At 40.7% G+C, this 12518-nt stretch overlaps 1 protein-coding gene across 2 annotated transcripts in view; it reads left to right on the top strand.

Moving 5' to 3' along the window:
* The window catches only part of itga4 (integrin alpha 4), a 228219-nt gene that overhangs the window by 197327 nt on the left and 18374 nt on the right, over positions 1–12518 (top strand). For both annotated transcript variants that reach the window (XM_059966797.1, XM_059966796.1), the window contains exon 22: positions 7236–7347. In XM_059966797.1, the coding sequence (XP_059822780.1) occupies positions 7236–7347 (112 nt within the window). The remainder of the gene's footprint in view (positions 1–7235; positions 7348–12518) is intronic.

The raw sequence follows: 12518 nt of genomic DNA on the forward strand, positions 1-12518 counted from the left end.
TATGTCCTGTCGATCAGTCCCTCAGCCTTTCAACTGTTCTGGATTTCATCCAATACCTTAACACAGTCCCAAAGAAGTTGTGGCTGGATCCACCACTTACTGGTGAAGTTGTTAGGGACACTGGAGGTTTCCCTGCCTACCTGCATCCTGCAAGAGGAGCATTCCTTTATCCTGCCTAGCATCCTCACCGTTCCAACTGTGTAAAACGAAAAATGAAATAAAAACATTTACCCACAGGCTATCCAAAACCTGAGCTCCCATTCTAACACTGGCCCACTCACACAATGGCCACTCCACTTAAACCTAACTTCTTTATATTGGCTCTTGCCAAGTGCCTAATTATGCACAATCCAATGTTGCCACATAAACTGTAGCGTGCAGATCTTGTCACTGTAGAGAAAATGTGAAGAACGGGCACATTTTCAAGCTTTAGGTTATAAGCATAATATATTTAAAATTAATCACATGCAGGAATTAGACGTAGCTAAATGGCTTAAATAGCTTGGGCAGTTTCAAAGTGATGCATTTTTGGGAAGTTAATCTAGTGTTGGATATAGTGAATGACAGAGGCTCGAGAACCTTGTAGAACAGAGAAACCCAAGGTATGGAAGTATGTAGTTCTCTGAAAGAGGACAAAGTAGATTATGAAGGAATATGGTACTTTTGCCTTTATCGGATGAGGCAGTAAGTGCAAGAATCTGAAACTAAAGGGAATCTGAGAGAAAGTGCTTTAAATGGGTACAATTATAACATTTTTTATAAAAACATTTGGACAGTTACATGGATAGGAAAGTTCTAAAAGGCCAAACACAGGCAAATGGGACCATCTGAGGAAGGCACTAAGGTCTGTTCCAGTCTTGTGTAATTCTGTGGTGTTCATACTGTGATCTATTAGCTATTATCAAAACATTACTTTTGGATTTGCCTTTTGACTTGAATTCTTTACCATCTCAGTTAGAAACAACGATGTTTGTCATCAAGTCCTGTGCTGTGTTAGTTCTGATCTCCAAAAACTTTAGAGGAAGTTGAGCCTACCTGGTGCTCCTGACTTAAGACCGAGTGACACAAAAATCAACAACTTAGCTATGAAGGCTACCACAGACATCGCTCAAGACATTTCTTCTGATGTGCTTGACACTGTGGGCCTAGCCTTCATCAAAGTTTCCAACAAATTGAAGTCTACTGTTTCTCCAGCTTATGTTGTTGCCAACTGCATTTAGAGCAATGAAGGGACATCTCCCAACCCTGGAAAATACTTCAGGATCATCTGTGAATGTTGCTGTTAGGCATCCTGCAGTGTTTACAAATACCTTCAATAGTTGATCTCAGTGTTTTGCAGAGTATATGCAGATAAATATATATACTGGGCTACAAATATATAGGATGTATTAAGGAAGAATATCATATTTTCATGAATGAAGTTTCTAAATAAAACCCCCGGTTTCCTTGGTTGGATAAGCCTAGGGAAGACACTCTCCAGTCCCGCCAAACTTGTGAGATTGAGGCAGCTCTCCCACCCCAAACCCCAGTTTGTGTGGATGCTGTGTGATTTGCTATCCTTCTCAAATTAGTGCCATGAAATAACACAGTACACTGTACAGTATACAATTACAGGAATTATAATTGTGAATCTTAACTAAAGGGTTAATAAAAAAAACTAAAAGAAAAGGGCCCATTTTAATTAAACAGTCAGACATGCACAAGTTGGTGCTCAATGTTTCACCGTATTTACTGATCCTCAATCGATCTCAGCACCTGGCGTCATTGAATCATGGTCCCGCACTGGGTCAAATCCTATGATCTGTCCTCTCCGGTGTCTTCTCTCTTCATCTCCTGCCAAACCAAAGCCCCAAGCCCAACCTTAGTGTCCCTCACCAGAAAAACCTCCCCCCAGTTCCACTGTTCTAATTGGATGGCACACATTCCTCATCATCCCTTATCTTCAGCAATAACCTCCACATGCTGAAAGCAGAATAGACTGCTCTTACAGAACCGTTGAATGAAATATCTACAGCGTAACAGTAAAAATGTGAATCAGGACATTATATAAGCATAAAAATGTAAGAGGCCATAATTTGTTTGCAAAATGTTGTAGTCTTGGATCAGTGATGACTCAGAGGGTTGAAAATTTAAATTAAAATATTTAGAACAAAACGTGCAACCCAAGTTGTTTGGAAGCTATGGAGGCAGAATAGATATTTGTACAGAGGATGGTGTATTTGTACATTTGTAATGCAAGTTATCCAAGTCCCATATTATTTTGGGCATGAATACATGTAATATCGCCTAGTACTTTTAGTATGTAGAATGTGACATCTGCCAGGGTACCACAGAGATGTGATGTCAGTCCTGCCAAATAGGTCTAGAACAACGCAGTTAATTCCTTGCGTTCAATGTGCATGGATTCAGTATTTAACAGCAGAAATGCATCTCTCCACCTCCACTAGGTGTGCTATTTAAAGGACTTTGTGTCCTTTGTTTTGCATTATCCTAGCTCGGGACTGCTTTAGTTGTTGTTCCATATAGATGATAAAAAATTGTAGGAAGGGAGGTTTTTCAGGTAGCTTAAAGAGTTGGCACAGCAACATGAGCTGCTGTGCTGATGTCCATGTCATACCTCAAGGTCTGTAGGAGTGCTGTGGTGGAAGTCAAATGATCCCAGAGATGAGCACTTTGTGTACCTTTCCTCGTGAGGCACTGCACATTAAAGAAAATGAGGAGGGGAAATAATCAGTGTGTCTGGCCAGCAGAGGTAGGAGTGGAAGAAAGGTAGCAGCAATGGTATTAAGAATGGAATTCACATGTATGTGAGTGAGGAGAGGTGTGTGAGGTGACTCTGCTTCAGTAAGGAGTGCACGTACAACATGAAGCAGTTGTGAAACAGGTACCGCTTACAGGTAAATTCAAAGAAGTCATGGATAAGAGAAGGTTGCATGTAAGAGGAGGAAATAGAATGAACATTCTTTATTCTGAGCACTGTTTCTAAATGAGAGGAAATAGGAGAATTCTACTGGTGTTCTCATCATTAATAGCCTTTTTAACCAATCTTAATCAAGCAATCCTTTGTTTTCTTTTTGGGACCTTGCTGCTTGCAAAATTGGCCATATTCTTTCTTGAATAACAAATGGTGACAACATAGGAGCATTCTTTCAACTGTAGAGCAATTAGGGTAAATGTGTTCTTCAAATGCGGTGGAGTCGGGTCTCCTCCTGATTGAAGCCTGATGTAAATGCATTCCAGGGATGGGTGGGTTGTGGATGCCTGGTGGTTTTCCCTGCTCCGGCTAGTTTCTTTTGCCAGACCAAAGCTGAGTATTCTAAAGCTTCAGATGGGTGAAAAAGTGCATTTACTGTGATTTGAACTAGAGAAGATAATTCTGGCATTATTATTTGTACTCTCGTGAAGATTTTACATCTTACAAAGTCTTGAAAGCCATGGGCATGAAATGCTCATGAATTATTTCAAAGGAGCAAAAATAGAAGTTTCCTCAGTGAACTAATCTGATGGAATGTGAAGACTTACAATCCTGTAACTTGAGTTTCATGTTCAGCTCATTGAGCCTGAGCACCAACGGAATGGATTCGAACCTGCATTTTGCCACCATGCTGTTTACCATAAAGGAGTTTACATCCACTTTGGTCCCTATCATTTTATGGCTATAGAAAGAGTGCCACAATTTGGGTGTGCACCAAGCATGCTAGATACACATCCATTTTTACCTCCATGTTCCACCATGTCTACCATGAAATTAACCCTTGGTTGAAAAACCTGACGCAATGGGTTTTTTTCATGATGCTTTCTTTTCAGTATTGAATTCAAAAAATTCAGATTTTACTCACTCCTCCCATTTTTCTTGTGCACACTGCCCATTGGTAAAGATTCTTCTCCAATTTCTTTTGAGCTCTTTCTACCTCTCAGCATTTTGCTGAGCCTGGAGCTGTTGAAAGTGTGTTGCATCTCAAACTTCTTCCGATTCTGACGGAAGGACGTTGTTTAGAAGCAAAATGCTTAAACATTGATTCATTTGCTCTCTGCAGATGCAATTAGGCATGTTGATTACTTCCAGCGCTTTCTATTTTTATTTCAGATTTGCACAGTATTTTGCTTTTTATTTCTGACAGTTATTCCACCTTTCAGCTTCAGCTTTCTTCTTTTAAAGTCTGTTCATTTTCCACAATCAAACCACAGATTTCCAACACATAGATAGGGATATTTTGTTAACAAAATATTAAGATAGACAACCAGTGGCCCCACAGAAAGCCTTATAAATCCTTCAAGCTCTTATATAGGGGTGACATTAATAACAAATAAGATGGACTAATATAAAGGCACAAGTTGACAGCTCTCTAAAATTTGCTTTATCTCATGTCTGTAGCTCCTCAAGTTAATAAAAGCTATTTTTTTAAAACTGTAACTTTTAAGGTGTTGAATATTTTTTAAAAATGCAGAAATGGCTCATGCATAATGAAGAAATGAACCCCCAAATGAAAGGCTGCCAGGCAACTTTAGTTTGCATATATTGTCAGAGTTCAGTGCTTTGTCCTTATGTTGATGAAAGGGCCATGTGTGTGTCTGAAGTGAAGAAAAATAAATTGCTGATCAGCATCCACTGCACCTGTGTTCCTTCTGGCATTAGTTGAAGGAATTTTAATGAACCAACACAAATTGGAAATTGGGGCTATAATATTATGCCCAATATCCAAACTGGGCTTGTACTGCAAAGCACCCCACTGACAACATGTCCTTTCTAAACTAGAACTCATTCTTATACTGATTATACAGTATATTGGGAGCATGCTCAGAAATATTAATAATCTTGATACTATAGTAAAATGAATGACAGTTATAATCATTCTTGGTATCATTAACAGCAAATAAAACAAGTATATTTTATTAATGTTCAGTGGAAAGATTTTTAGTTACTCCGGAAGCCAAGTGTGTAAAACTGTTAAAAGCCTGGCAAGCAAAATGTATTGAAGATTAGCTAAAATGTTTGGAAGTATATGACAAAATGTTAAGGGATAGGGTTCCCCTTCTCCTTACTTACCACCCCATGAGCATCAGTCTTCAGCACAACACTCCATGTAGCTTCTGCCATCTCCGATGGGATCCTAACACTAAGCACAGCTTTTCCTACCCAGCCCTACCCTCTACTTTCCGCAGGGATCACTCTCTCGGTGACTCTCTTGTCCACTGATCTCCCTCCTGACACCTGTCACTGCAAGCGTGACAAGTACTTGGGGACCCTAGCAGTCTTTCCAGGTGAGGCAACACTTCACCTGCAAAGCTGTTGGGGTCATCTATTGTATCTGCTGCTCCTGGTGCAGTCTCCTCTAGCTGATGCAGTTTGGGGGCACTTTCTTGAGCACCATCATCCTGTCCATTGCAAAAGGCAGAATCACCCATTTCAATTCAACTTTTCATTCCTAGTCTGACATGTCTGTTAATGGCCTCTGCCATGATGAGACCAAACTCAGGTTGGAGGAGCAACACCTCATATTCTGCCTAGGTTGCCACCAGCCTGATGGCATGGCCATCAATTTCTCCAACTTCTAGTGATTTCTCTCTCCTTTCAGCAAATTGTGTGTGTTGCTCCAGATTTCCAGCATCTTCAGAAACTTTTGTGTTTATGTCATAATGATGCAATATTTTGATTTTCTTTTCACTGGCAAAATTATTATCCAAAGCCTAAGAGTAGTAGTGATATCAGGATTAAAGCCCACCAGGCAAATTTCATGATGACCATCAAGTATGTTTTGTCTTTTTAAAGCTTAAGTAAATAGAAAAGGAAAGGAAGAGGCACAGAGTAATCTGTTTTCTTATGTTTTTATGTTCTTATGTGAATGAAAATTGCTGGAAACATTAACCAAACCAATCAAAGAGAGATGTTAACATTTTGATCAATGAACTGGAAACATTGATGATATAGAAGATTTTAATCAAATCCATGAACACAGAACCTACAGCATACAAAACAAAAAGTAAAAGATGTGATCAGTTATTGGACAATGGACAGGAGAGATTAAATGTCAGAAGGCAGAATGGTCAGAGAAACTGATGTTTGAGTTTTGAGCTGTAAATGGCAATCACAGAACTGATACCACCAGCTGCAGTCTCTAAAGTGAAATGGAAACTGTGGTTATGATCTGAAGTTATTGAACATTTTATATTGAATCTGGATACCTGCACAGTAGTATCCGATCAGAAGTTGTGCTACTCTTTAACTCCCAGTAGGCTTTGTTGGGACAGTTTTAGAAATCAGCTTCTTAATGCTGGCATAGCTGGGGGAGGGGAAGTACTGGGGATAAACTCTCAAGTGTCATGCATCTCAGATAGCCTCGGACAATCAAGTCGAGTTTCTGGCCTTCTCGTGTGGCTTAACTACTAAGCCTGGCAGAACCACTTCCACTGATAGAAGAAGCAAAGGTAGGTTACTGCTGCCTTAAAAACCGTCACTCCAGGGTCATCAGCCATGGCTGGTAGGTCACCTATGAGGAGGAAAACTCTGATCTCAAATCTCCGCAGCCTTGCGGCTGTACCCACTCACAGGGAAGGCTTTGGGAGTAAACCCCAAGGAGAAATCTGGAGCTGGAATCTCTGAGGTAGTCTTACGTTGAGTTCAGTCCTGACTGGCAACTCCTGTGATACCACTGGTGCCAAACTGCATTGGTCTCTGCCCTTTGGATTCATCAGCTCTGTGAAATGGGGGAGTCTGCTGTGTGGGGAACAGCTTACTCTCCGTATTGTACTGCCCTGGCTTGAGTACCAACTTTGACAGATAGGATGTAACATACATAGCCAACCCCAATCAATGAAGGGCCATTGATAGCATTAGAAATCACACAGGAAGGTCACAGTGGGAGTGGCCAAACTGAAACAGATAAGCAGTCAATACCCAATCTGGATTTGGTAAATCCAATGCACAGAGGACCACAATGTATGTAATGAGTTTATTTTCTAACTTAAAGATATACATAAAGCACCTTTTCACCAGTTTGGCATACAACACTCATCTCTGCTCAATATAATGTTGCATTGATTTTGTATTTGCTTAATGATAAACTTATGAAGATTAAATATTATTTATTATACTGCTAAAATATGTAGATAATGTTAATATGAACAGATATTTAACTCTCAGTAAACACTTTTTGATTTGGCTGCATTAAAGGAGGAATTGACTGTTATTTCCTTAGGCTACCTAATGCAATTATTGTCCTCTGCTTTTGAAACAGGTCAGTGTTTCCTTCCCTATTTTTGTACGAGGGAACCATAGGCGATGATACAGGAACACTTGCTTTCTTTGATTCACCTTGCGCATACAAGGATATCACATATTCATTTCATGTAAGTCTCTGTCTTTCAGTACAGATGTGTTCAGTTGTTCAGATTGGGACTGAGTTTATAGATGGTTTAAATGTTTTTCAGCAGAGTATGTACTTAGGAGTAGCTGCTTGAATAAGTTTTTAGATCGCATAAAAGACAAGTATTCTCACATAAAACAAAACATTTCTCTGCATTTTGTTTCAGAATGTACAATCATGTAAGTTTTAGTCTTCCATGAACTATTCATGATCATATTGGCACCTTGGTTTTATGGAGGCCTGGCCTGGCCTTTCTTCTAATGAACTAACTTGAACTAACTTGTATTACCTGAATTTCAGCCTCCATCATTAAATTGCCCCTTAGCCTGTCTTCCTAGCTTTTTACTCACTTGCTCTTTTTCAAGCATCTCACCATTCCTGCCACTTGCAGTGCTTGTAGCTGTCTACACAGGATCTCTAAAATGTATTCACTGCTTCCCAGCCTCAGGTTCTACATTTTCACATTCACAACAAATTCCCCACAACTTCTCGCTGTCTCACACAAATTCATTGCTTTCTTGGACTGTAGGATCATATGAAACAGCAGCAGGCGTTGGCCAGTAAGATCAAGACTGCTTCTTGACCTTGTTACCAGTTTTCCATACAAACTCATATCCCTTGATTCCCCTAATACCTAAAAATCTATTGATGTCTAAGCTTGAATATACTTGATGGCTCCCCAAATTCCAATGTGGATTCTGACCGGCTGAAGGCACAGTGGACAAAATCTCCTTTGTGTAACTACTCCCGGAAAACTGAAGAAAGCAGAACCCACAATCCCTGACCGCATTTTAAGTTTGACTCTGCCAGGCAGGAGGAACTGTGGAGTACTTTTGAATAGTATTACCTGCAGAAATGTGTTTTTGTTTTACATTTGCTCCACGATGGTATGCAATTTGTTAACCACACAATCATTCTATACCAAGGCCAATCACAGTGTAGACTGTTCCTGAATACATTTTTCAATCTTCCTTGCTCCCCCCTAACCAACTTCCCTCTGGTCTGGAATTAGAGGACCCATGGAAAACCAAGTCACTGGGCTTCCGCAATCCAGAGCCACGGTTATCGGACGCTTGGTGGTCAATTTGCAATAGGCAGACAACACTAGTTTTTGCATGCATTTAGAAACCATGCTCCAAATCATTAACAATTTGATCATGCAATGTCCACAAGGCAAAATTCCTCATCTACTTGCCTGCTCCTGCTGTGCATCACCACCCTCTACTGCTGAAGTCTCCCGGGCAGACTCTCAGTAGTGTGGACCAGCTCCCATTTGTAAGAACCTCTTCTCAGTGAAAGTAGCCATCAACAATAAGATTCACTATCACATTTATTGCAATAGCACAACCTTTGGTAATTGATGGAAAGAATGACTGAAGATCAGGATTTCAAATCCAAAGCACAACTCGGGATTTACTGAACACTGACCTCTGAGCTGCTGAGTTTGGGCAGTCTTTAGCATAGCACTAGAGAGATGCCACCAATACCCTTAGCCCAGTGTTTCATTCTTTCTGTCCTCTTTACTGTGTGGCTAGACACAGCTCAAATGCCATGTATAAATTCACCAAAGGCACAACTGTTGCTGGAAGAATCTCAGATGGTGATCAGCAGATGTATGAGAGAGGGGGAAGAGTGGGAGGGGTTGGCTGGCTGAAAACAAAAACAACTTTGCACTTAATGTCAGTTAGACCAAGGAACTGATTCAGGACTGTAGGAAGGGGAAATCAGGAGAACAGGTCGCGGTTCTCATTGAGGGGTCAGCAGTGGAAAGGGTGAGCAGCTTCCATTGGGGGGCAACATCCTGAAGATCTCTCTTGGGCCCAGCATATTGATGTAATTATGAAGAAGGCACGCTAGACTCTATATTTCATGAGTTTTAAGAAATTTGGTATGTTGCCAAAGACACTCACGATCTATGTATGTTCCAGAAGTATTTTTGACTGGCTGCATCACCATCTGCACCAATGCACAAGATCAGAAGAGGGTGCAGAGGATTGTAGACTTACTCAGCTCCATCATGGGTGCCAGCCTCCCATCATCAAGGATGTCTTCAAAAGGCGATGCATCAAGAAGGTGCCACCCATCATGAAGGACCCTCATCATCCATCCTTGCCCTTTACTCATTATTGCCATCAATGTGGAGATACAAGAGGCTGAAGATGCACTTCTATGTTTTAAAAACAGTTTCTTCCTAACTGCCATCAGATTTTTGAGTGGGTCATGAAGCCATAAACACTACCTCACTGTTTCGCACCAGTGTGTACTATCTACGAGATGCACTGCAACTACTCACCAAAGCTCTTAAGGCAGCACCTTCCAGACCCACGACCACAACCATCTAGAGCTGCAGATAGGCGGGAACACCACCACTTGGAAAGGCCCCTCCATGTCACTCACCACCCTGACTTTAACAACGTAAAGAAAGCGGCTTCCCTTCGTCCACTATCAACTCTGCCCTCCATCACCTCTCCCGTATTTCGGAAACATATCACCGTTCCCTCATTGTCACTGGGTCAAAATCATGGAACTCCCTCCCTGACAGCACTGTGGGTGTACCTACACCTCAGGGACTGCAGCAGTTCAATAAGGTGGCTAGTCACCACCACTAATCAAGGGCAATTAGGGGTGGGCAATAAATGTAAATGAATAAAAATATAATTATTCATTCTTAGACCATAGGACATAGGAGAAGCATTAAGCTATTCGGCTCATCAAATCTACTCTACTATTTCCTTCTCAAACCCCATTTTCCTGCCTTCATAACCTTTCACACCATGACATCAAGAGTCTATCAACCTCTGCCTTAAATACACCCAGATACCTGGCCTCCTCACTACCCTCAAGCTTAAAAAGCATCTCCTTATCTGTGTTCTAAATGGACATCCCTCTATTCCGGTCTTAGACTCCTTCACTATAGGAAACATCCTCTCCACATCCCCTCTATCTAGGCCTTTCAACATTCAATAGGTTTCAATGAGATTCCAGTGAATATAAACCCAGAACTGTATATGATGAGTCTTTCACTCCTGGAATAATTTTCATAGACCTCCTTTGAGCCCTCTCTCATGTCAGCATGTTCTTTCACAGATAAGGGGCCCAAAACTGCTCACAGTAATCCAAGTGAAGCCTCACCAGTGCCTTAAAGCCTCAGCATTACATCCTTGAAGTTCTAGACTTCTTGAAATGAATGCTAACATTGAATTTGCTTTCCTCGCCACCAACTCAACCAGCAAATTAACCATTTGGGAATCCTGCATGAGGATTTGAATTTCTTTCCCTGTTTAGAAAACAGTCTAAACTTTTATTCCTTCTACAAAACTGCATGACCACACACTTTCTGACACTGTATTCCATCCTCTTTGACCATTCTCCGAATCTGTCTAAATCCTTCTGCAGCCCCTTTCCTTCCTCAACACTGCCTGCTCCTTTACCTATCTTTGCATCGTCTGCAAACATGCTTACAAAGCCATCAATTCCGTCATCCAAACCACTGACATACAACGTAAAAATAAGTAGTCCCGACACCAACCCCTGCGGAATACCACTGATCACCAGAAGCCAGTCAGGAAAAGCTCCCTTTCTTCCCTCTCTTTGCCTTCTGCCAATCAGTCAGTGCTCTATCCATGCTAGCATCTTTCCTGTAACATCCTGGGCTCTTGTATTGCTCAGTGGCCTCATGCAGCAGTTTGTCAAAGGCCTTCTGAGCATCCAAGTACACAACATCCATTTTTTTTTCTTCTTGTAATTTCTAGCAATTTTTATTTATTGCACTGTACTGCTGCTGCTGCAAAACAACAAATTTCACAACCTATGTCAGTGACAATAAACCTGATTCTGAAGCTGCTATGTCCTTCAAATCCAGAGGCAGGATAAGCAAATTGACATTAGAAAGTATCGCAGGCCCTGGGGCACCAGAACTGAGGGCTTACTTAGACTTGGTCAGCTGTTAAGCAAGCCACATTGTTGGCATGCTTGATGGTATTTCCAAAACAGGTAATCCAGACCTGTACATAATATTCCAATATGTTGTAGATTATTCGAGTAAGATGCTGTATATCTATGGAATTCAGGCAGCATCTATGGAGAGGAAATAGCAGTTGGAGATTTGGACTGAGATCTTTGCTGGATCTCCTGCATCTGTAGAATCTCTTCTAGCTAATCTTGTGTTCAAATTCGCTCACAGTAAAGACAACAGTTTGCCTTAATAATTGCTTGTTAAACTTGCATGTTAACTTTCAATGTCCAATCTCTATTTAAAAAGATACCATTTGTAATTTTTTTCCCCTTTCAAAGTGGAGAAACTCTCCATTATTGACATTATGGGTAGCCTGTGATAATATCTAAAGTAAGTACATGTTTGGCAAGCATTGTGGGCTGAAGGGCCTGTATTGTGCTGTAATTTTTCTATGTTCTATATTACATTCACCATGTCCTTATCTCTATGTACCCTTGCCACAGCCCACCCTTCCACCTCCCTCGTGTCATCAGCAGTCCCAGGCCCCTCATTTAAATCATTAATATTGAACACACCTTCTGACATAGCCTCTGATATCAAAAATAATCCATTTGTTCCCACTAAGTTTTCAGTTTATTAACAAATCTTCAATCTATCCCTTGATTACTCCAATCTCATATTGTTGATATCCTCTTTTGAGACATGTTATCGAAGGCTTCTTGCAATCCAACTACATTACACTAGGCAGGTTCCCTTTGCCTGTTCAGTTAGTATCTAAAAAAAAGGATGATTTTCCATTCATAAACCCAAGTTGATGCTGCTAAGTTGTGCTCTGTTAATGACTACTGATAATCGGGCTCCCTGTATTTTGAACCTGTTTTCTGTCTCCTTCCTTACTTCTCAAAGTGGTTGCATTTGTTACATTCCAGTCTGAGGGAACCATTTTAGAATCTATGGATTTTGCAAGATGATGACCAGTGGGTTCACTATCAACACAATGTTATCCTTCAAAATCCTGGAATGCAGGTCATCAGATCCTGGGGATTTATGCCTTTCAATCCCATTAATCTCTCCATTTTTTCACTCATTATTTTCCTTAAACTCTCAATTTAATCTGGACATGTTATCCTTCACTATTATTGGGACAATTTCCAAATTGTCTTCCATGAAGAGACCCCAAATATTTGCTTAATTTCTTT

The sequence above is a fragment of the Hypanus sabinus genome, chromosome 4 (genome assembly GCF_030144855.1).
Source record: "Hypanus sabinus isolate sHypSab1 chromosome 4, sHypSab1.hap1, whole genome shotgun sequence".
Classification (NCBI taxonomy): domain Eukaryota; kingdom Metazoa; phylum Chordata; class Chondrichthyes; order Myliobatiformes; family Dasyatidae; genus Hypanus; species Hypanus sabinus.